General features: G+C 46.8%; 3 protein-coding genes and 1 pseudogene across 3 annotated transcripts; 2 read left to right on the top strand and 2 right to left on the bottom strand.

Moving 5' to 3' along the window:
* Positions 1-341: 341 nt before the first annotated feature.
* On the top strand, positions 342-4590 carry LOC125542749 (annotated as a pseudogene).
* A 672-nt stretch (positions 4591-5262) lies between these two features.
* On the bottom strand, positions 5263-9119 carry LOC125542750. The gene is made up of 7 exons (XM_048705922.1): positions 8406-9119; positions 7895-7986; positions 7114-7814; positions 6245-6315; positions 6035-6124; positions 5753-5932; positions 5263-5586 (listed from the first exon to the last, which is right to left on the bottom strand). The coding sequence occupies exons 1-7, from the start codon at positions 8808-8810 to the stop codon at positions 5557-5559; spliced, it is 1569 nt and encodes a 522-aa protein (XP_048561879.1). The 5' UTR covers positions 8811-9119; the 3' UTR covers positions 5263-5556.
* A 4193-nt stretch (positions 9120-13312) lies between these two features.
* LOC125547909 (protein MAIN-LIKE 1-like) lies at positions 13313-15592 on the bottom strand. The gene is made up of 2 exons (XM_048711646.1): positions 15215-15592; positions 13313-15124 (listed from the first exon to the last, which is right to left on the bottom strand). The coding sequence occupies exons 1-2, from the start codon at positions 15281-15283 to the stop codon at positions 14447-14449; spliced, it is 747 nt and encodes a 248-aa protein (XP_048567603.1). The 5' UTR covers positions 15284-15592; the 3' UTR covers positions 13313-14446.
* A 5405-nt stretch (positions 15593-20997) lies between these two features.
* LOC125547908 (9-beta-pimara-7,15-diene oxidase-like) lies at positions 20998-23459 on the top strand. Its single transcript, XM_048711645.1, has 2 exons — positions 20998-22217; positions 22631-23459. The coding sequence occupies exons 1-2, from the start codon at positions 21330-21332 to the stop codon at positions 23279-23281; spliced, it is 1539 nt and encodes a 512-aa protein (XP_048567602.1). The 5' UTR covers positions 20998-21329; the 3' UTR covers positions 23282-23459.
* Positions 23460-25724: the final 2265 nt, after the last annotated feature.

Genomic DNA, 25724 nt, shown 5'->3' with positions numbered 1-25724 from the left:
CCCACAATGTTGATTTATTTTGACCTAATTATTTTTCACGGTCTTTCTATGAAAGACCATAAAAGACCCATCTAATTATTTTGTGGTTATCTACGCGCTATTTATGGCTCCTTCAACCCCCGGACTTAAATTATATTCTCATGTATTTGGACATTGATCAATAAAGTGAATGTGTTTAGATTTAGACTAAAAAAATGGGTGATTAAATTGCTTAAAAGGTTTTTCACAGGAAAAAATCTCAAAAGATAACGCTCTCCAATCAGACGGGTTGCTTTGACTGCCCGTGGACCAGGGCCCGCTCCAACCCGCCGCCGGCGCCCACCTTCCCTCCCCCCACCCCACCCCCACCCCCACCCCCCCCCGGCCTGAATCCCTGATACAAGCAAGCTCTGCGCCAGCGGATCATCAGGGTCGCGTTCGGCTTCTGGAGAAAGGCCGCACGTATCGCATCAGCACCGCTCGCCTCCATTCAGCCGAAGGTGAGCCCTGTTCTTCCTTGGATTTCAGCTGTCCGTCCGTCCGAGCTTCCGACGCGAGGGGGAACCCGATCCGGGACGATTCACGGGGAGCCCTGTGTGCTCTGCCCGCCCTTGGTCGCAGACTCTTGCCGATTTCCAGGAAAGATGGGCCGAGTCAGACTTACTGAATAACAACCCCATACGTACCATGTAGCAGCACGCCGCTCCTGCAGTTCAGGCATTGTCTCTCTGCAAGACAAACATGGAGCAATGGCGTGCAAGTGCAACAACCTTTGCATCTGTTATCCTTATCAGTGCTCCCCATGTTTGCTTGCTAGCTAGCTATGCATGTTGCCAAACGGACCTAAGCTAGGGACCGGATCCGGTCCGCCTATTTTGTTTATTAAAGGAGGAGAACCCATATTTCATCAGTCTCAACAAGGAATTATCTAGCATGTTCTCTTGAATTTACCTCCCGAAGCTTTGCGCACACAAAGGGTGAATTCTCTCATATCATATGTAGCCTTCACAACAGCTTGTTTCAGTTCTCTTCTTTCATGGAAAGAAATGTAATTATTTTCAGTTAACCGGGATGCTGCTTTGAGGTGCAAACTTGAAAAAGGATATTTGCCTAAGGGCGTCAACTACACCTAGATTATCAAGAACTGGAATTTCATACTATTTGGCAACAAGTTCACACATTAGCCAACACCATTGACTAGTTAACAATGCAAGAACTTGTCCGCCACGCAGGTACACGAGCTGATTTCTTGTGACTCCAGGCGCAACCCAAGCACAAGGGCTGACAAAATAGGAGGTGTGCCGGCCATGGCGTCCTACTGCTGTTTTAGGAAATCAAGGACTCGTTTGCCAAGCTTTACTGTACCACGGTATCGGTTGATAACGCTCCAAGACATGCTTTGCCTGATTCTTCGTCCAGAAGGTGAAGTGGTTGCCATCGAGGGCATTGGCGGCTTGGGAAAGACATGGGCGGCAAAAGCGGCATTTGAAACCGCAAGGAACTCTAATCGCTTTGATACCTATATCTGGGTTTCATTGTCTACAAGTTGTAGTCTGAGACGGTGCACTGAGAAGATTGCCACATGTCTTTTAATTGACATTGGCGCAGAACTGTCATCGTCGAGAATTAGGGTGATGATCAAGGAGCATCTCACGAGACGAAAGTTCTTGTTGGTTCTCGACAATGCTTATTTTGTCGAGGAAAACATCTTAGGGAAATTGGGGATTCCATGTCCTCGAGAGCAGAGTTTAGGTTCAAAGGTCATTGTGACCACAAGAACCGGGAGGACAGTTTCAGTCATGGATCCAGCTATACTTATATCGCCACAACCACTCACAGATCAGGCCTCATATGACCTACTGCGCGAGAAGATCGGCAAGGATATTGATCTGGAGTTAGTTGACAACTGTTTTGGCATGCCATTGTCGATTATCTTACTGGCTGGGGCACTGTGTGATATGCCTGCACAAGAGTCGAGCAAGTTAATAAGTGAAGCTTATGTGGCTCTAGGACCCAAGATATCAGTGTTCACCACAATGGTTCGCCTTGTAAAGTTTTGTTACCGTCGGCTTCCTAGTGATACTGCCAGGCGCTGCTTCCTATACTGCCTACTCTTCCCTGACGATGAAGCAATTCCTGTCAAAGACCTGATCATTTTATGGAAGCTGGATGGTATCATTCAAGAAGCTAGAGATTCTCATGAGGCTAACTATTATGGTGAGGAAATTCTCCATGTGCTTTTAAAGCATGGTTTGATTCATTTTGAGGGTGACCATCATATCCGCATCCATGATGTCATCAGAGAGACGGTATCACAAGTTGGACGTGAGAATGGCTATGTGGAGCAGCCTGAAAAATACTTCGACAATGACATTCCATTTGAGTATCTTCTTGCCAAGTTTGGCAGAAGGATTTCCTTGATGAATAACACAGTGAAGGAAGAACTCCGTGCAAGCCCAAGTCATGAGTGCTTTTCAACTTCGACGCTACTTTTAAGAGGGAACCGCCATATGAGAAGTATATCGGAAGAATTCTTTTGCCGCGTGGGAATGCTTAGAGTGCTAGACCTGTCCTTCACTCCAATCAGAACCCTTCCCCAGTCCATTTCTCGTCTGTTTCACCTCCGGTTGCTGCTACTGGTTGGATGTGGACACTTGGAGAGAATTCAGCACATAGGCTCGCTGGAGATGCTGGAGGCACTGAGTGCATCAGGTTGTGGCTCCCTAAAAAGGGTAGAATGTGGATCATTTGACCGTATGGGGTTGCTCAAGATCCTCGACCTTTCGAGAACTTCTATCGAATGCTTGCCATCCCTGGCTGCGTGCATGGAGCTTAACCAACTTCTGCTACAAGATTGCCCATGCCTCAAGTTTGAGCAAACTACAGAAACAAACCACAATTCATGTGATACAACAGCATTTATCAAGTTCCCTTATGGAGTTTCAAAAACAGGTGCTGTCAGTAACCTCCAGATAGGAGTAAGTAAGGATCCAGTGGATTGGAAGGCCATGCTTTGTTTGCCGCGTGGACTTACTTTCAAGTTGTCTGACAGATTTGGCATGAGGGTCTCTCAAGATGTAAACCAGGACGGAAAAACATACATTTATTCAAGCCAGGCCAACTTCGCTCAGTCTTTGTTGGACAAAGACTCTACACTGTGGTCAAACTGCTTTCGAAAGTTTCACATAGTTATCTCCCCTTTAAACTCTGACCAAACAATGGACAATGGCTTTGAAGTATGGAGGACAAAATTTTCTTTGATGGACAGACAGTCAGGTGATTTCGATAGGGTTTTGGAGATAAAATGTGTCAGCAATCCTGATGATCTCGAAGGGATTCTTAGACACGCTGAGCTAATATCATTAAAAAGTATAACACTGACAAATCTGGTATAAACGCTGAATACCGGAAGACTGACAGCAGCACAAGAACTTTGGGTAGAGGACTGTCACCAACTGGAGAATATATTCTTACTGGAAGAAGTGGCTACAATGGTCAAATTGCAGAATATATGGATCTCTAACATGGACAATTTAGCATACTTCTGCCAAGGGATGGAAGATTTGACTAGTTTCAGTTGTCTGATGCACTTGCTCCTCGATTGCTGTCCAAAACTGAACTTCCTCTTTCCTTCATCCCTGCGCCTGCCGAATCTTCGTAGCCTACAAATAAGGTTCTGTGACAGCTTGGAGAGAGTGTTCGACGAATCGGTCGCCGCGGAACATGCTCTTCCGAGGCTACAGTCGCTGCAGCTGTGGGAGCTTCCAGAGCTTAGCTGCATCTGCGGAAGGGTCTTGCCGTCTCTCAAGGACTTGAAGGTGAAGGGCTGTGCGAAACTGAAGGGAATCCCCATTGGTGTCACTGAAAATAACCCATTCTTCGCAACGATAATAGGAGAAACGCAATGGTGGAATGATTTAGTTTGGGTTGATGGAAGTATCAAGCGCTGGATACTGTTTAGGAACTGGGGCCCCTTGCTACCGCATTTTGCAACTGAAGGATGAACCTTCCAGGCTTCTCTTTTTTCCGGTGTTGGCGGTGATGCCTCGCAAGGTGCTCAGAGTTGCTTTTCAGGTGTTGGCTGTTGTCTGTCAGGTAAGCTACTGACAGGAGGTGCAGTGGTGCCTCAGCGTAGCATTTGGCGCCAGCGGCTCTTGATATCGCGACATGACATCAAAGGTGCGATGCTCTTCGGCGGCGTTGTTGCGCTCCTCAACGTGCAATGCAGTCATCCCCAGGGTACTTGCTGGGCAAGCGGGGCTGTTTGTGCTCTCTGCTTTATCTTGGGAGAGATGGCTCAGAAATTTCAGAGAGGATCTTACTCTGGTTATCCAGAGAGTACAAAAGCACTCGAATAACTTCAAAGGTTGGATACAACATAATTTGTAACACTTCCTGTACTCTCTGCATACCTGTAAATATTCTCTATGTACATGTTTTTTTAATTTATAAAACTCTGCACTATGATCCTTTCCCTACTGTATTTTGGCAAGAGCATCAGGAAAAAACAGGAGAAAGAGATAATTGGCCAGATCATCAGGGAAAAATAGGTGTCCCTGCATAGGATTGGGGGTTGTAAAATTTATATGGAATGCATTCTTTTGACCTCCACATCTTATAGGGAATCTAACAAGTGTTTGAATTTTGTTCCTTTGAGAACTTCAATGGACTTCCCTCTACTCACTGTCTTCATTCCTCCAAATTTTATGAATTTACTTTGTTGCGCACCATCCAAGGGAATTACTTGGGAAATTTGTTGGAGAATTTGGTCAGCCCATGCAACTCAAATACTCCCTCCATTCCTCTTTATAGTCCCTTTTTTTGTTGTTGCTAAAGTTCCGAATTGTAGTGCGCATTTGCAGTGCTAATAAAGGAACAAAGGGGGAACAAAAGGAGTATTAGTTTACTCGTGTTAGACATTATTTTCTCGGGGGAAAAAGGCTCATCATACATAACGAATAGTCAAATTACAACAACTATGCATTTTGTGTGTGGCAGTTGATTGATTTGATAGCCACAATTGTGAAAATGTTATGGTGATTTTTACAACTCATGTTAACTTTAGGTACCGCAGAGGGCTGTTTACTCCTTCAGCAAAACAACACCCTTAATTTATTTACTGCCATCTACTTTAAGATTCCCAACTAAATGGCTTGACATAATTGATCCAGTTCCACCTTTCAGTGGTGGCATAAAAGGAGGGAACACGGAAAAGTTATCCCCTTCTAAAAAAACATAAAGTAATCCACTACAGGAACTAACAACAAAAGGGGTCTTCTAGGCTATTGCAAGTTCACATGGATGGATGAATTGCTGAAAAGAAAAGGAGATCCAGTCACACATCCATAATCCCATTCATCACATGCTTAAGAAAAGGAATCGTGCCCGTCCAACGAAATCAAGCTATTTGCAACTTTACAACCTACCTACCGCTGTACAATTTTTGCCTTGAGATAGATCATATTGACAAAAATAAAAGAATCTCCGGTATGGCTGGTCGCGTCACTCAACCATACAAACTTCTTCCTGCAGGAGTCGTCCATACAGGCGCGTCAAGGTTGTTGTCTACTGCTGCATTTACCCAGCTCTTTCAATGTCAATTGCTCCCTGCACGCGGTATCATGCACAGAAGGTAAGATTTTTTCTAAAGAAAAGTACTAGTAGGATTCGACAAACTGAATGGAATAACAACACAAACTTGCAAAACTAGATATAGTACTATAGTGCACAAAATTTATCAGTAGACACTATTAAAAAGGGGCATTTAATTTACCACATCAGGATGATCTCTCATCGTTCTGGTAGCAATCGAGGTAGCTCGTCTAGTCGGTTTTCTTTTCTTGTGGAAGGATTCATGGAGAGAATCCATCATTGAAGCTTCAGGGTACTTGCCACTTCTGTCACTTGGATCCAAGTTGCTAGGGCCCCAGGTATACATCACAAACTTTCTCACCTATAAACAACAAAATCAGTATCATTTATTAATCAGAGATGCAGCCCCATGGATGCCATGTATATTATATGATGTTCATCGTTGGACCAAGCAATGCTTCACCTTATCCCAATTCTGTTGAGCTCGCCGTTTGCTCAGAATTTTCAGCATTCTTGTATCCTCATTACGGAGCTTCTTTATCCTAGCTTCACACTGAAGAGTCCAAATAATAGTCAGTTGCATACCAAATCAGTTTACACGTCGTCGCATGCTTATTCCTTTTTTTCAGTGTCACAAAGTAAAAAAAAAACAGTAAATTGTCCATGAACTTACTTGAGCCATGAGGCAGAGAAATATCGCTATACTGAAGGCATAAAGGCCACCAATACTCGCAATTATACTGACTGCATGAAACAATCGCTATTAGATGATAGAAATGGAAACTGCACAAATTAGGTAGCTAATGCTCAAATTCACAACCCATATAACTGCCAGGGTGTTCTGTTGGACACTTGGGCCAACTTTCTCACAAGTGGGCCCTCATTATAACCATAAAAGTATGTATCTACGGGGCGCGCAACGGCACAAGGCTATTGTTTATGGCCTATTTGGTGTGCAGGCATGTGGAAAATCGTCTTGAGAAATATCACACAACCTATAAGTTGCTTCTGTTTTAAGTACTTTCATATCTGGAGAAGAAATTCAGGATTTGTTGCCGTGCCAGGGATTCAGGGTTAAGCTACTTTTAGTCTCAGGAAATAACAATGGAGGATGGTTCTACTAAGTGAAACCCGCTGTGAGCTGGAAGCAAATTTCCTATATGCTACAAGTAGAAAGCCTTTTGTAACCATATATTCATATCTGCAGTAACATGATCAGTTTAAACTAGTATAACTATAACTATGTTTAACCAAATCAAACAGCTAGATCAAGATCAAATTTAATTAGCCACACACTACTAAATACAGATCCTCTAGGATTTGGAAAACCTATCATGGAGCAAATGTTTGATACTATTCATATGGTAGTTAGTAGTTCAATCTGAAGCAATATTGCTATAATAACCCATAACCATAAGCAATCGGTTACTAGCAAATCATGCGCACAGCAAAAAAGACTTGGGCACTAAATAGACTGGAAAGATAGCACATACAGAGTATCAAACAGAAAAATGCTCAGCCTTGTCATCATAAGAGACTCACCTGGGCCTATGACACTTTCGTTACTAATCTCCACGATGTAATCTGAAAGATAACTTATGTAGAGCGTAGTATTTAATACTCCATCTGTAGGGTTCTGCAGGGAAGCATTCAAGCTGCTGACATCCGAAAAGGTAGACCCTGGAGTGAAGTCCTGAAGCAGCGGCTGCAAGAGCTTCAAGTTGTTAAGTTTGTTGTATATCTGGGGAAACAGCTGAATCTTGAGCACGTTGGAGTCTCTCCCTCTGAATGTCTTGAGCTTCTCGTCGCCATAGTTGTCAGAGTTTATGGTCCCACTGACAAAGCTCACGTGCTCATCGTCCCCGGTTTGCTTGGTAGTCAGGTTGAACTGGAAGCCAACAGCTATTGCCGGTCGCCTCGGCAGGTCAACAAACTGCCAGGACACGTAGTGGTCCCTTGGAGGCATTCTGCAGCCGCTGCACTTGAGCGTGATAGACGGCCCCTGGCTCGTGTTCTGGCAACTGTAGGTCAAGAGCGTCGAGAGAGGCAACACCCTGAAGTCCATGAACCCGGGCGTCCCCATCGCGATCATCGAAGGCGGGGTCACTTGGGAGCAGGACATGCTCGAGATGGTGGTGATGTGGAACTCGATGTCGTTGACGAAAGCCAAGAGATCAGGAGCGTTGGCCGGCTTGACTCGATGCACTTCGATGTTGCGCCTATTGATGGCTTGGTACAGCAGCCTGCATCAACACATTTCGAGTGAGCATCACTCCAGTTGAGTATTGTACTAGACTAGATGAATTTTGTGAAGCTGACTTACACAGTGACTAATCCAATGAAGAGTATGAGGGCAGCAACCGAGCACATCCCACCCAGCTCTGTCTTCCTCTTCTTGAGCACTTGCTGGTCAGCCTACATTTGGACAGCAATTGCAACCTACTTTCAGATCAGAAAGATATATTATGGATATGCTGATTGCGACAAGAGTACACGTGTGTTACACAGCAGGCAAATAATGGTAAAAATTTCAAAAGGCAATCCCAATTCGCCACACGGAAGCAAGCAGCCAACCAGGAGGAAAAGTAGGAGGAAACGCTTGGGGGAAGGCGAAGCAATCCAAGACGCCTAGGCGAAGCAAACGAAGCTGTAACAGTAATTTTATTTATTTATCCGGAAATTCCTACTTTGCTTGCTTGATTAATTACTGAATGTGTGGCACAAGAAGGGAAAGCAATCGATGAATGTGTGGATGCTTTGGCCTCTGGAAATAATGTGTGCAACGAAAAAGGAAATCAATCAACCAATGGATGTTAGTGAGGAGTAGTACTGACCGCCCAGTGCTGGGTGTCGAAGATGCAGTCGAGGCGGCTGATCCAGAAGCGGGCGCGGAAGAGCTTCTTGTTGCCGGAGGGGTCGCGGCCGGCGAGCCTGGCGGCGGCGCAGAAGGCGAGCCAGGAGAGGAGGGTGACGAGCGCGGTGAAGAGGAGCACGGCCTGGGACTGGGTGAGGCGGCGGACGGCGTCGAGGGAGAGGACCGGGGCCAGGAAGTAGAGCGTCTGGTTGCGGGACCCGGCCCCGACGGCCCCGACCTGCCAGTCGGCGAAGGTGTTGCCGTCCCCGGACGCCGGGAGGGACACGCAGGCCGTGCCGTTGGGCGACAGGTAGTACCCCGGGTCGCACGCGCACAGCGTCGCGTTGTAGGCGAACATCCGCGCCGCCGCGCACGCCGCCGCCATAGCCGCCGCTCCGCCCCGGCTCTGCTGCTTGGGCCAAGAAAGTCGGTCACATGGACGGAGACGGCAAGATGGGGGAGGGGGACGAGGTGAAGGCGACGGACTGCTTGATTGCTTGGGTCTAGGGTTTGGAGGAGGATGGAGCTGGGTCTGGAACTGGAATCGGATGCAATCTCTGCTGGGCGGAGAAAGGCGGAGGAGGAGGGGAAGAATCCTCCAGGAGGGAGGAGGGAGGAGGATGGGGAGGCAGCTTAGCAGAGCTGGGTGAGCAAGGATTGGCTGGCTGGGCTGCCTTGGCTGACTCAACAAAAGTGAAAAGGAATGCTGGTAGGAGTAGTGGTGGGTTAAAAAGGAGCCTCCCCTAGGATACTGTTTTACCCATCTGATCTGATCTCTCTCTTTAGACTTGCTTTGTGCTATAATTGAGCAGCAATAATCCACATTTAGCAGATACATTGAGCAAGCCTAGAATGCACGCACGTGTTGCAGATTTATACTTCCTCTGTAAAGAAATGCAGTACTGGGAGTGCAAGACTTTTTAGATCACTAATCGGGGGAGTATGTTTTGTGAGCTAACCATGCGCTGTCGATATCAAAGTTATTGACCCAAACTTGTGGTCTTCGGTCGTCGTTGACCTGGCCAATTTGTGGAGGCTAGACTTAGGTTAGCTGTTTTTTTTTCTGTTTGAAATCTAGGTAACATTTCCTGGCTTTTGGGTCAACGTTCAACCAAAGAGAGAAAGAGAGATAAATACAAACAAAAAATTGCACTAGTATTTCACTAAAAATGCACAACTCCAAAAAAGGCAACTTAGGCTTACTAGGGCCATGTGCGCAGAGGATCCCGACGGTGACGATGTGCGTCTAGTGGATGACGGCGAGGAGTGGAGGTGTATGGGCCACCAGTGGTGGTGGCCCTTGGTCTTGGCCTACACGAGCTACCGAGCAGCTAGGGTTTTTCATTTGCCTTTCATACTTTTGTGCCACCGATGAGAAATCCCTTGGTGATACGTAAACTTAGTGGAGCTGATACAAAGGGTTGACTCTGGTTCGGGGCAACATTCACCTTGGAAGTTGGAACCCCTCGCATTTGATTGGGTCCGACTTGGAACTACGGCCGGGCTCTCGATTTGGTGTCGACTAAATCAGGTCGCTTCCTGGACTTGGATGTAGCGTAGGGGAGTGTCGTGTCGATCCACTTCCATCGGTTCATGCATATAATGTGCCAATAACCAGCGTACTGCAAGAGATGGATGAACGTGTATGGGTACATTTGGTGTACCACACCTCCGTGGGGATAAATCTACTCGAATAGTCATGTTTTTGGACGACTTGGATCTTGTTGACTTAATCACAGAACAACTTTAACCTTAGTAATTAAAACTTGCCAACCGTTTGAGCGCCTCATGGGTTCTTCCTCGTGAGAGATGCGAGGGAGGAAGACAAGGCATGCTTAGTTCTTACCGCTAAACCATCCACCCTTCCTTTGAAACATGTCGCATAACTAGTTTAGGTCTGTTGTAAGCCTTGCGAGTACATCTATTTCACCCACATGACATGCATGTTTCCACGTGGAGTTGTGTGAAAGTGGCGCCGTTGGTCATCAGGGTGCTACATGAGCCGTTCGTCACTTCATATATAATATAATCCATGAACAAGAAATTGCACTAATATTTCACTAAAAAAGCACAACTCCAAAAAGGGTAACTTTACGGTTACCGGTGTGCCAATTTTAGTGAATGAGATTTTCAAATATTTTCAGGCAATTGAAATTCAGCAAGCACGTAAGATCAAACAATTCCTTTTATTTTCCTCTCGGCCTATTAGCTTCCTCTTAGATGTGTGCAATTATGATATACAGTAATATACAAGGTCTAAATGATTCAGGAGCCATTGGGGCTGACTGTATTAGATGGTCAAGAACTCAAGATCGTTTGCATGTCACCAACCCTTATTTCTTATAGAAGTATGGGTGTTGATACCCTCCTCATTTTAATATACTTTTATATAACCATAGAGGTTTCAATAAAGAAGATCGTACCGAGATTGATCTTCTGCTTGAACGTGGACAAATCTGCTAAGAAACAAGCAGCTACCTACCAACCAAGAACCAAACTAAACAGACAAACAAGGGGAACAACGACAACAACCAGCCTCCCAGTTGTCGTCGGTGTTTGCTTGCATATATATCTTGAGTTTTTTTTACAGTACATCATACTACTCCATATAATGAGTAGTATTAGTTTGATCCAACGGTCATAATGAATCAGGCAAAATTCTCCTCAAAGACATACTGGTTAATTTTTATGAGAATTAGTTAAACCGACTTCTTGTGATGCGGCTGTCTGTATTCGAGACCAGCTTCTTGTGATGCGGCTGTGGTCATGGAGAGGGAACGGACGTCGCCGGGGGAACACGGTCAGTGAACTCCGACGACTCGAGGAATAGTCCCTCCCAACACGACGGACCTGAGGAATTTGTTCCACTACGTCCTCGCCGTAGCTGGCCCTCCCGCCAGCACACAACAGAAACAAACAATGAACTGCCAAAAATGCACCTAACTAATTAATATACTACCAAAAATTTAGTGTAGTATCGAACCATGAAAATATACTGTCCAAATTTGGTTGATGTATCGTAAATGGACTCGTATAGTTTCGCCTTGGGCCCCTGAAATCTCAGGATCGACCCTGTGCACACCTTCGGCAGATCGAGCCCGATGTCACACTCGCGACGCACTAGCGGCAAATTTGACTATTTTGACCTGTGGACGAGATCAATTCACAAAATGAACTGCCCGTGAAACTATTTCACAGCACTGACCCTTTTGTGTAGCGCCCGCCACGCAGGCGCCACACCCTACGGTGCAGCGCCCAGCTCGGGGGCGTTGCACGCCAGTCCACCGTGGCAGTCCTTGGGCCCGCACCCAGCAGTGCAGCGCCTCCTAGCTAGGCGCCACACATGTAATGTGCAGCGCCTAGCGTTCGGGCGCTGCACTGTGACTTATCCAGCGGCTGGGCCCCCCTCCCCCACTCCCCTCACCCCACACACCCCAACCCGAGCTTTGCCCCCTCTCCCACTCTCTCCCCCTCTCAAATCCTCTCCCAAAACTTGCAAATTTGAAGAATTTGTCTGTGGATTTCGAAGTCATACCCTCCCTCAAGGTAATCTTCTCCGATCCCTTGTTTTGATCCAAGTAATGCTAGTTTGGGAAACCCTAGTTTTGTTTGGATCTAGAGATTTGCATGGAGATGTGAGATCTTTGTTTGCCAATTTCGTATGATTAGGCTTTGTTAGTATGTTACGGTTATTCTTATGGGTGTTCTTATGTTGGTGCTAGGGTTATGGTTAGGGTTATTGTTAGGGTTATGGTTAGGGTTAGGGTTATGGTTAGGGTTAGGGTTATGGTTAGGGTTAGGGTTAGGGTTGTTGTTTGATATATATATTTCGAAGTCATACCCTCCCTCAAGGTAATCTTCTCCGATCCCTTGTTTTGATCCAAGTAATGCTAGTTTGGGAAACCCTAGTTTTGTTTGGATCTAGAGATTTGCATGGAGATGTGAGATCTTTGTTTGCCAATTTCGTATGATTAGGCTTTGTTAGTATGTTACGGTTATTCTTATGGGTGTTCTTATGTTGGTGCTAGGGTTATGGTTAGGGTTATTGTTAGGGTTATGGTTAGGGTTAGGGTTATGGTTAGGGTTAGGGTTATGGTTAGGGTTAGGGTTAGGGTTGTTGTTTGATATATATATATATTAGGGTTTGTATTCCGTGTTAATCCTTAAATTAGTACTCATGGAAGCAATGTTACGATGTGTTGTTTGAATGCTTATAGGGATGGGAAGAACATGTGTGTTTGTTCATCATGGGGACAAAGACGCCTTCTTGAAAGGCAATATTGAACCGGATCCGGATGAGCTAGATATGTTGTTTGATAGTAGTCCTAACTATGCGGAGCTCTTGCAACAAGTGAGGAAAGATTTGAATTGGATGGACCCTAGTGATATCGTTGAGTTGGAGGGAAGGCATAATGTAGGTTTTGGAATGCACATCCGTTGGAAGACAATGCGTATCAACTCGGAGCAACGTTGGGTTGCATACAAGGAAACGGTGGCCGATTCACTTGACAAGGCTCTTGAGTTATTTGCAACGAAGAAGGTTGATTCAAATTTGCATTTGGACTTGAACCGGAAACCCTCCCCTTTGGTTGCTAGTAGCCCCCCACCCTTGAAGCGAGATGAAATTGTTGAACCTCTTTTGACCCAAGAAGTGAGGCCAACATTGAGCCCGTTTACAAACAACCAAGATGAAGCTTTGCAAGAGGACAATGATGAGTATGCAGACGATGACAATGAAGTTGATCTCCATGACAACAATGTGGGTGATCTTGACAAATATCATTTGCAAGAGACAATGGACCATTCCATCCCTTTTTCCCGTGCATATGCATCGGATTCGGATGACGAAGGTCCCGATGAACAAGTTGATGAGGAGAGGTTCACGGTGAAGGAGGCCGAAGCTTTCGAGAAGGTATTCGGTCGGGATCACAAGACACCATTGTTCAAGGATGTTAGTCTCGCGGATGAAGCCGTTGTGGATGGTGGCAAATCTATATCTCTTGGGGTTAGGCCAAGCTCTCACCGTGATTTGGGAGACGACAAGAACCGGATTGGTAAAGGGTGTAAGTTCGAAACCTTCTTGGAATTGAAGATGTGGCTCGACAACTACTCGGTTACGCATTATCGTCCACACAAGGTGGTGCATTCGGACGTCAATATGCGCTACACGGTTGCATGTGCATGTGAAGATGAAATATGTCCGTGGATTGTGCGTGCAAGACCATGGAAAGGAGGTCCCGCTTGGCACGTAGTGAGTTGTGTGCCAACTCACATGTGCCGAGGCAAAAGGGTGGATGGCAAGATTGTGTCCCAAGACCACAGACAACTCACGTCTGAGTTCATCGCTTACAGGCTCTCCAACTCAATATCCACACTTCCAACAATGAGCGTCCAACATGTCATTGACCTTGTGAAAGCCATCTTTCATTACAAGGTGAAATACGGCAAGGCATGGAAGGCGAAGCAAGCCGCATTTAAGATGTTGTATGGTACTTGGGAGGAAGCATACAACCGAATCCCTAGGTTGTTGTTAGCCATGGCCGCCACAAACCCGGGCATGGTTCATGTTGTCGAGCCTCATGGGCACCAAACAACGGTTTATGAAGGAAAGAAAGTCCGAGTATTTGGCCGTGCATTTTGGGCGTTCGAGCAATGCGTGAGGGCTTTCGAACACTGTAGGCTGGTCATCTCCATTGATGGCACGTTCTTGACCGGACAATACAAGGGCACCTTGTTGGTTGCGATAGCAAGTGATGCCAATAACCGGGTGTTGCCATTGGCATTTGCTTTGGTTGAGGCGGAGAACAATGACAACTGGGAGTGGTTTATGCGTCTTTTGAGGACGAAGGTGTTACCCGCTCAAAGGAAAATTTGTGTCATATCGGATCGGCATGCAGGAATTCTTAACGCAGTGGAGATTGACATTCCCGGGCATGCTCTGTTGCACCATCAATGGTGCATGAGGCACTTTTGTTCGAACTTCTATAGGGCATGTGGCCTTAAGGAGTTGGCCGATGATCTTCAAGATTGTTGTCTTGCTTTCTCCGAGAAGCGGTTCGCCACTTTGTTGAACAAATTGCTCGCACACAAGTAAGCCAGTGTCGCCGAACCCCAACTCCATTTGCTATCGAAGACGGTCAACGCCTTCAGCCACATCCATGGAGCATTCTTGCCTGTGCCATCAGCAAACATAGTCCTGGATATCACATACCACATGTAGACACGAGCATATATCTTGACCGTGTCCTCATCAGCTTCCGGTGGGCAAGTACCAAAGTGCTCAGTAATCCACGTGAAAGTAGCACCGGCTGCGACTCTTTCCTTCTTCTTGTTTTCTGCTGCTGGTTCCGGAGGCTCCGGAGGAACCATACCGATAAGGGCATGCATCTGCGCGCGCCACCCATCGGAGTCGGTGCTCATACATAGAGGATTCCCATCGATAGGAAGACCGGTGATCATAGCAATATCCTGGAGCGTCACTGTCATCTCCCCGGTCCGTAGATGGAAACTATGTGTCTCCGGCCGCCAATGATCAATAAGCGCGGTGAGTGCTGGAGCATTGTTGGGTGGCGTCGACCGTCTGACCATATGAATGAAAGGGAGAAGTCCTGTCTCCCTTACATACGGTGTGTATCGCTCATCATAGCGCATCCACCCAAGGGTGACCCCGTGAGAACGAAGCTTCAAAGGTGCAAGCGCCTACAAACAAACAATTCATAACATTACATATGGGGCATTTGTGTTTGAAATAAATACGAAATTCATAAAACAGGCCACTTTCATTATTACCCGCTGCTCCACCGCCATAGCGTACGACCGGTGTTGTTTGTCCCAGTGATCATCGAGAAGCCAAACCATCCTAACAATTTTGAAAGAAAGCTTTCTTGTCAACACGATTATCTTTTCAATACAAATAAACTAAAGTACGCCTACTAGATGCAAAATACAAAGCATATGTATCCAAACCATTCTTGCCAATACAAATGTAATTTCAATAAACTAAACTAAGCCTACCTCATGCAAGATTCAATACAAATATCTTTTCCATATAAATAAAATGTCAACCTATGTATCCAAACTATATAAATAACATGTCAACCTATGTATCCAAACCACATTCTAGTCTAACAAGGGTTCCCCAAATCTAATACATGCAAGATTCAAACAAAAATTCCCTAAATCTAATACACACAAGATTCAAACAAGGGTTCCTCAAATCTCCGAAATAGCATACATTCTATGGATAGAAAGAAGGGGATCGGAGAAAAGTATCTTCTAGGATGGATTGGTGAAGGAATCCACGGGCCAAATCGTCAGATTTGAAGATTTTTTAAGAGGGGATTGAGAGGGGGAGAGGAGGAAGCCGCCGGCCGCCTGTTCTGTAACTCCTCTGGAACGAATGGGGGGGGTGGGGGGGGGCAGCGGGCGGCTGGCATCTAAGTCACAGTGCAGCGCCTGCGGGCCGGGCGCTGCACATTACGGTGCAGCGCCTAGCTCTGAGGCGCTGCACTGCTGGGTGCGGGCCCAGGGGCTGCCACGGTGGACTGAGGTGCAACGCCCCCGAGCTAGGCGCTGCACCGTAGGGTGTGGCGCCTGCGTGGCGGGCGCTACACAAAAGGGTCAGTGCTGTGAAATAGTTTCACGGGCAGTTCATTTTGTGAATTGATTTCGTCCACAGGTCAAAATAGTCAAAATTGCCCGCACTAGCATGGACGCCAATACGCTTGACCACCGGCTAGCCATCACAGACGGACGCCGACAGCACGGCATGCATGTGGAATGCCAAACGATCGCAAACTAAGAGCATCTTCAGCCACGTCCCCAAGGTCATTTTTTAATACCGGCGTCTAAAAATCAGCCCAGTCGCACCCTCCAGAAGCTCTTTTTTGCCGGTTTGGGCCGAAACTGGCGCCGGCGGACTCAGGCCGAACCTGATGTGCTGGGAGCGCCCGGGGCGCCGGGAAAACTGATTTTGGCGTGAAAGAACGGCGAGCCCGCCGAGTCAGCGACCCCCGCGCCTCGTCGTCCTCATCGCCTCGATTTCCCGCGAGTAATCAATGCAAGGCTGCCGCCGGTCAGTCTTCCATTGATTCCTCACGGGCGGTGCGGTGAGGCGACGCGCCCCCTCCCCGCCGCGCGTACACACAACGCCGCCCCCAGCCGCTATATAAGCCGCCCTGCCTTGCCGGTGAACACACCCAGCCCGGAGCCCCCTCTCTCCCCGTGCACGCACAGACGATGGGCGAAAGGTTCCCCAGCGATGGGGCGGTGGCCGATGGCTTCGGCCGCCGCTCTCTGCACGAGTGAGAAGCGCATCTTCTCCACGAAGCATACTACCCGGCGCCTCCCGACATGCGCGCGCCGGGGCGGCGGAGGCTCAGCCCCGAGGGCGTCCCCGTCCCCCCGTTGCCCGACGTCGAGCACCCCCACTACTTCCAGGCCAAGATCGACCGTGCGCGGGCGTCTCTGTCAGAGGAGGAGCGAGCCCTCCCGTAGTACGACGCCGGCAACCACGGGGCGTGGGCGGCGTTATTCTAAGCTGGCAGGCGGAGCAGCTGGCCTCCACCAACAACGTGCCACTGGCGAGGGGGCGCAACAACAGCGACGTCCGCCGCCTGTGGTGGGGCGCCCCCGGCGCATGCTGCACGCCGTCCTCGAGTACCTCGAGGGTGGCAACGACCCGCCGTTGACGTACCCGGCCGCCCCAGTCCCCCGCCGGACATGCGGTCCATGGGTGATGAGGAGGATGCTGGGCGGGTCCTCCTCCTCCTCCCGCTCCTCCTCCCACTCCCCCGGGGCACCGATGCTCTTAAGTGTAAACGACGCTCGGCCGGCGCAACCACGGCGTCGTCATCAATGAGGGCAGCGGCGGTTTATCCTCCCGCCTCGTCAGGCCGAAGACGGAGCCGGGGCTCGGCCCCGTGAAGCACGAGCACAACGACGAGGCTGCCATCGACGATAAGGCCGCCATGAAGTGGGCGCGGGAGGACTGGGCGCGGACGGAGTTGGAGCGCCAGCCCCGCGCCCTGGAGGAGATCGCCACTCGGTGCCGTGGCTGTGACGAGGGAGGCGTCATCGTTCTCGAGGACAGCGACGACGAGGTGCCACCGCCGGCCAAACCTGTCCGCCAGGGGGACCCCGGGCAGGGGTCCAGCAGGGACGGCCGCGTGAAGGAGGAGAAGGAGGACGACGACGGCAGCGACTTCGGCGTGTTCAGCTAGTTCTTCGGCCTATAGGCGCGGCCTTTTTTTCCTTCTTTTTAGTAGACTTATTATTATGTCTCTATATGTAAAAAAAACTATGAACCGCCTAAATATCGCCGAATGTATGCCGTGTTTACCGAAATTTGCCCAATTATGTTTTTTTAAATGTCTGGGGCCAACCTGGGGGTGGCGGCTGGGAAGCCGATCGCCCCCACGCCGAAAATATCACCGGTTCGTCCCCAAGCGGCGCTTTTTTCTAGCCCGGGGGCGAACGGCTGGAGATGCTCTAAGCCGCTTGGCGAGCCTCCTCTGCGGCCGGACTGTAGACTGTTGTATGGGTCCCCTCGATTTATGTAAAAAGTGGAATTAATTCTAAAACTTATACTTCTCGCCAAAAGAAAAAATTGTTTTGCCAGATTGCACAAAACGGACAATACAGTGCCTTGGGGGTGTCAAAGTCTTCTAAAATGACATATGAAAAAAATACAGTGAAAACATTTTGTTGATTTTCTTTCTTCTTCTTTTTGAATCACAACCAAAGTCACCATTGTAATTTCTAAATCGATGACTTGGATAGCCGGTAATCATTTTCAGTTTCACCAAATTCACGCAAAGAAAACTAAAGCAGAAGAGTCAGATTGCACAGAGACAAAATGAGCAAGGCCATAGAAGAACCAAGATTTTCACACACCTCTTAGGAAATTGTTCTAAAATATTCACCATGTATTAAACATATCCGTCGTGTTTTTCAGCTAAATGTTTTAAGAAAGGCTGACGTCTATTACTCCCTCGGTTCCAAAATACTTACACGACAAGTACTTTGAAACAGAGGGAGTAGGAAACTATTCATCTTGTATTAAAAATGCTCATTATGTATTTAGAACAAATTCACTATATTGTTAAAATATATTTTTGGAATATGTTTCTAAAACCATGCCTACGTGGCCAAAACAGACGGGAATTGGATCCTGACGCTTATGACAAGCGTCCGTGTTGGACATGGCCTGACATCACCAACTAAAGAGTTGACACTTCGATCGATTAGCATCACTCTCTACTATCACTAATAAAAGAGATAAAATGACACTACAAGCAGGATTCCCGTTCACCATGATTAAAGAGTCCCTGGACAATGCAATTTTTTTTTTATCTATTGGATGCCTTCACGTGAAGTCAAGATCAAACGCCCTGCTGTTAATTCTTCTTTCTACTTGTGTGTGTGCGCACGAGCGTGCGTGCGTGGCTGCTTCTGTAACTTTGGAGGATTTTCTTCAGTTCCTGCCTTGTTATATAAAACTTGAACGCTTAGCCGCCACCAAATCTTTCCTACCAATGTCAATACCATATTTGGTAGAGACGCCCTTAGCAGCCATTGTCGCTTAGCTCATTAGATGGCACAGCTGACTTCTAAGCTTGTATTTTGATATGATACGCACGGGCCGTACAGAGGATTAATCTTTTGAGATTCTTCAGCGCACTACATGCCAAAACTGGGTATTATTTTGCAAACTTGAGCATCAATAGAAATGTGAAGAATCCAAGGTCAACGTCTCTTCCATTCCACGCGATAACGTGAAGGACTTACAGTTACATCCTCTACCAAGTTTGATAGTAAAAACATAGGAGGATCATCAATCTTAATAAGCGTGTGAGCTGCTTTGATTGCTTCCCCAGAACTTGGCGTCGAGTGTCCGGCATAAAAGTTGTTTAGGGCTTCGGGCTCTTTGATTCAAAGGATTGTAAAAGTAATTTTGGAGGATTCCAATCCTCGGTAATTTTTCCTACATGAGTTGTTTGATTCTTAAGATTAAAATTTATATAGGATTTTCACCCTTAGGATTCATTTGTACTAAAATTTGCATTATTTCAACCTTTTGTGAAGAATCCTACTTCCTCCGTTCCGAATTACTTGTCTTGGATTTGTCTAGATACGGATGTATCTAGACTCATTTTAGTGCGAGATACCTCCGTATCTACACAAATCTAAGACAAGTAATTTGGAACGGAGGGAGTATATATCTAAGGAAGTCATTCCCACTAACTTACTTATCTTAACATGTAAGTTACCCCACCATACAACTATCAATCAGATAATTAAGGCCCACCTAGAAATGCAATCATGCATGAGAAAAGACCCACTAGCACATTCAACCATGCATTGAAACATGTTTTTCATTCAATTATTCTACTTATATTCAATAAATATTGTTACAACTATACCTAATCAAAAATAATAAGTCATATTTACTTTTAATTTTGGCTCTTGTGTTATCAACTCAATTTTTCATCAATCAATTCCCACAACAACGCGTGGGGTATCCTCTAATTCTATATTTTTCATGTGCACAATTAAACATCCAAACATACTTGTAGTATTTAAGGTGTCATGACATTCTATTCGTATGTTTTCCCTATTCTCGTGGTTTAAAATTCATGAGAATCAAGAGGCCCTCAATAAAAAATTGTATACCATGCTAACATGTAGCGAAGTACAATAAAGCCTCTCCCAATCCTTCTTCTGAGCCATTGTTCTCCAATAGTAGAAGAATTTGTTGTTTCCGGCCTCTGTGCCAAAATGCATACACAACCTTTAACGGTGTGTCTGGCAACTTTTTTCAAGGGGATTCAGATTTAAGAGGAAGGAGTGATGGTGGGATTAGACATGTGACATCTCATTTTAATCCCCATCATTTGTTTGGCAGCGGAATGATAAGAATATTTGAGAATTTAAGAGAGATGTTTATTCCATTATTTGGTTAGTGGATATTCATAAATGATTAAGAAAAAAGTAAGAGATGACAACTTAAGTTACATTGAAGGTTCAAGATCTCGTTGAATCATTTCTATCCCTATTTTCACCCCTTCCCCGTTATTAAAATGGTGGGGGTTGTTAGACTCTAAACTCCCACTCCCTATCCTTTTAGATCCCCAGTCCCTACAACCAAACAGGTGGGTTCGTATCTTATAACCCGAATTCCTATTTTCTTTATCTAATTAGCTCCAACCAACCAAACAAGATGTAGTTTTAATAAAATAGAGGCAAAAAATGTCAAATAGAAAGGAAAGTACAAACCTGAAATAGCAAAGCATAAGAAATCAAAACGCCGAGTCTATAGAAGGCTTGCCAACTATGGTTAGAGCATCTCTAACCCATCCCCCAATATTCTTTATAACTACAAAAAAATGTAACTATAGGTAGTTAGACCCATCGAACTCAGCAACAAAACCACTTCTATTCAGGATAGAGACGTAATAAAAGCATGCATTTTGATCAGCGTGCAAGTTGTCTGGTTTTAAAATTAAGGAACAAAAGCTGCACTTGTCAATTAGTTGGGGGACTAAAATAAACTTTTGTCTATTCATATTATTTTTCATAAACCTGGTTAAATTTTGTAAATTTTGTCTTTTTTACGAAAAGATCAGATCTATTGTAAAGATTCACCGGAAGTAAAATTTGACTTGCATTAGAAGTTAGAAGAATCTAATAGGCACTGTATTTTGATCCCAGAGGAAATACTGAGTACTCCATAACGGACAAATGAAGCACACCCGAAACAGGTGACTTATATTAGAAATTGGAACAATCAAATAGGCACTGTCTCCACTGCAGCCTTCATCACAAGGCTTATAAGATGGGCTCTCTCGCTGTTCTTCCCAGGTAAAATAGTGAGCTTTGTGCAATACGAAGTAATTCCACGCTGATGGAGCTAACCACAGCCACCCTCCTGCTCATCTCATTGCCTTTGATCCTTTTGTCGTCCTTATTACTTGGCCGCAAATCCAAAGCAGCAAGGCCTCCTGGTCCATGGAGCCTCCCGTTCATCGGAAGCCTACACCACCTCCTCACGCCACTGCCGCACGTCGCTCTCCGTGACCTGGCCAAGAAGCACGGCCCGGTGATGTACCTCAGGCTGGGCCAGGTGGACGCCGTCGTCATCTCCTCGCCGGCGGCTGCGCAGGAGGTCCTCCGGGACAAGGACCTCAGCTTCGCGTCGCGGCCCAGCATCCTGGCCTCGGAGATCTGCCTTTACGGGAACCTCGACGTCGCCTTCGCGCCCTACGGCGCGTACTGGCGGACCATGCGCAGGCTCTGCACGACGGAGCTCCTCAGCGCGCGCAAGGTCCGGCAGTTCGCGCCGGTCCGGGGCGGCGAGATCATGCGCCTCGTCGAGACGGTCCGCTCAGCCGGCCGAGGTGGTGAACCCGTGAATCTCGGCGGCCTCGTGATGGCGTGCACGAACACGGTCACGGCGAAGGTGGCGTTCGGCGAGGGGTGCGCAGGGGAGCTGCAGGCGCAGTTCCTTTCGGCGATCGAGGTGATTCTCAGGAGCAGCGGGGGCCTCTGCGTCGGGGACCTCTTCCCGTCTCTGTCGTTCGTCGACGTCGTCAGTGGGATGAAGCGCCGGCTCTGGCGAGCACGCCGGCAGCTTGACACGGTCCTTGACAAGATCATCGCGGAGTGCGAGGAGCGGCGAGAGCAGAACAAGACCGGAGACGACGAGGACCTCCTGAGAGTCTTGCTTCGGGTCAGGGACGAGGGGCAGCTCGAGGTCCCCATGGGCACCACTAACATCAAGGCAGTCATAGCGGTGAGTGGACTGATAATACCTAACTGCTCTCAAATGCTAGCATGAAACGGGATTTTCATCCTTGTGCATGTAAACTCCGTGACATGGTTTTCACTTCCACTTTCAGAAATATTTGCAACAAAATCACTAGAATTCACTTTTCAGAAATATTTCAGCAAGCACCAAAATAAATTCAGTCAATACCAGTGACTCGATTTGCATTTCAGCCAAAGGGCTGAATCATTCACTTAAAATATTCAACTAGATATTTGGAAGATTTGAGAAAATATTTGAATTTTCATGTAGTTCTGAAATTGCCAAATTATTTTGACCGAAAGGTAAACATTTCTGTGTCAACAAAATTATGGAACTTCAATCAATTTCTTAGACATCTCATTGAAAGTGAAAACTATGCTTTGTGACCGACTAATTAGGATATGTTCGCTGGAGGGACGGAGACGACTGCATCAACCACCGAGTGGGTCATGTCGGAGCTCATAAGGAACCCAAGCGCAATGGCCAAGGCGCAGAAGGAGGTGCGGTGTGCATTCAACCACAAGAACCCAGAAGACCATGAGGCTCACATGGAAGAGCTATGCTACACAAAGATGGTAGTTAAGGAGGCCATGAGGCTTCACCCGGTGGTTCCGCTCTTGCTCCCCCGTGTCTGCAGGGAGACCTGCGACGTCCGCGGGCACAGGGTCGAGGAGGGCACTCGCGTCTTCGTGAACGCATGGGCGATGGCGAGGAGCCCTGAGTACTGGCAGGATGCAGAGGAGTTCAGGCCAGAGAGGTTCGAGGACAACGCGGCGGACTACAAAGGCACACAGCTAGAGTACCTGCCATTTGGAAGTGGAAGGAGGATGTGTCCTGGGAACATCTTTGCATTGGCCTTGGTAGAACTCGTCGTGGCACGACTTCTGTACTATTTCGACTGGAGCCTCCCTGCCGGAATGCAGCCGGATGAGCTGGACATGGACACCGTTGTAGGCTTGACGGCAAAGAGAAGCAACCAGCTGCTCCTGGTGGTGTCACCATATAATGTGCCGATCCACAAGGAGATTGATGAATGCAAAGCTCACTGATGTTCATTAGTAGTATAGTATAATAAATAAGTCGTAGGCATCCCACACCGGATAGTATCATATTGCATTATATTATTTTAGTTACTACCATCCTGTTGTATAGTATATATCATAGTATCATCTTATTTATTCGATTTTACAATCTTAATGTAAAGTTCTGTACAAGATCTATTTACCATTTCCTTGTTCGGTGATCTATGATACTTATACCTGGCCATCCCTCGGGCCGGGCCGAGCTTCAGGCCGGGCCTAACCAAGTTCAAAGCAAAAAACCAAGGCCCGGGCCCTGCCCGGCTGAAGCGTCGGGCCTAAAAATTAGGCCCAAGCCCGGCCCATCACTACAAAAGCCCGTCGGGCCTTGGGCCTCAGGCCCGGCCTCTTCACTAAATAGCAAATATGACCGGCCCAGGACCGGGCCTGGCCCAGCCTTCAAGCTTAGAACATAGGCCCAAGCCTAGGGGGCCAGGCTCGGGTCATGTTGCTGAAAGCTTTCGTCGACTGTAGCATTGTTTGCACTATTTCACAATATAGATCACTATAGCAATGAAGCAAGTACGGGGCCTAGTGCTAGCCTGGCTCCGCCCCTAGGTAGAAATATGTGTGCTGTTTTTAATTACACAGTTAGTCCTTAGCGAATCGTGTGTGCGGTAGCCGGTAGGGATTCATCACACACGCTGTGAGCTGAGAAATATTTCTGATCTTAAGGTTGATCGACATTTCGCTTTCTCAAACCATGACCCGTAGAGAAGAATTTTCTCACTAATTTAATCCCTGCCATTTAAATTCTTCAGAATTTGAATTTGAAAGTAGGCAATCCCTTATTTCGTATCCATCATATACACACCCTATTTACAAAGGTTCAATAACCAATGCATAATTCAATTCTCAGGTAGCATATGCTCAAGAATTACTGAAGCACCACATAAACAATGATGAACCACCATAGTATTAAAGATGATAAAGAGAGAGACGAAAAATATTCCAGTTGCCAGGGAAGCGAAGAGGAATGCCCATACTGTGCCCTCTGCCATGCCGAAGGCACACAGGACTTTAGTCCAACCCTTTGTGATGGTCGTCCGCCCATCCTTCACACTCTTCATTATTTGTAGCAGATCCTGCCCCCCCCTCCCCGACCAGGCCGGGCCAGGTCGGGCTTTTTCAGGCCGGGTCGGGTCGGGCTGGTCGGGGCATGTATCCCATGCCAGTTGTAATGATACTGCTATCTTCTCTTTCTTATTTAATTACAATGTCATATCATCTACGTGTTAAATTGGCAGTGCATGATATTTGTTATGATGCCTATACTAGGAGAGGTAAACCCTAGTAATTTGACTCGCCCCATCATGAATGAGTGAAACCAAGCATTATGCTATTGCACATTACAACATGCCCTTTTGTTCTGCCGTATGATAGAAGCCAACGATCGTTCACCTCGGGAGTTGTCCAATCTTAGTCTATCAAATCTGGGCAGCATAGCTGCGGGAGGCGGAGGTACGGATCGTGAAGAAAAACATTTATTGCGTACATGCAACATTTGTGTGTGTGATAAATCCCCAATAACCACTGCAGAAAAATTGTCGAGAAAAAGCTTTGCGCGTTGCAACACCAAAGAAAGCTTGCAACGTGAATGCAAAGTTTTTGGCATAAACCAAGAATCGTTGCAGAATGTAGCCCATGCATTGTTTGTAGCAGAACACACGTGAGCACGCAACGTGTTGAGAAACTGCATATAACATCACAATCCACAAAACTTGGAGATTGACCTTGCTGCCAGGGGTCATCAGAGTCTCGTCGGCACTGGATCATACGATTTTGAACCCCTTCTCCCTTGGTTCAGACAGGCTCTCAACATGGTGAACACCTTTGATGTGTGTGGGATCCAAACAAGGAATAATGAAGTTGGAAGGACACTTGAGGATGGAGATTAGCCCTAATGGAAGGGATGAGTGTAGGATATAGACCATGGAGGGGTGGCGGTGAAGATGGAGGCGAAAACGCACGAGCTAGTATGCACTACGAGTGTCATGCTATATTTTATTCCACAATCCATATGTAACATGAAATAATGATATTAATGTGCTAATGATGAACTTCTATCAATCGTTTCATCACCATAACCTATACTCAAGGTACTGATCTAATGAACTAGTAAGATGATGCATAATTTAATGTTGAACATATTTGAATACTATCCTCTATCATAGACAAGATCGAACAATAGTGCCACCTCACCTAACTGCCATCCTTGGGTAACAAGACAACCTTTGTAGGGAAGCCCTAACCAAGTATGTTGCTCACTCTTTTAATTCTATATCCACCCTACATGCTATATGGGTCGAGACTTACCGCTAGCTAGTGAGAGCATGAACATGAGATGAGTTTGGTCAATGGATAGTGCACTATCCAAACTACCCACGAGGGTTACACTAGTGCACACATGCCC

Source organism: Triticum urartu, chromosome 3 (genome assembly GCF_003073215.2).
Source record: "Triticum urartu cultivar G1812 chromosome 3, Tu2.1, whole genome shotgun sequence".
Taxonomy (NCBI): domain Eukaryota; kingdom Viridiplantae; phylum Streptophyta; class Magnoliopsida; order Poales; family Poaceae; genus Triticum; species Triticum urartu.
This window is presented reverse-complemented; position numbering and strand designations above follow the sequence as displayed.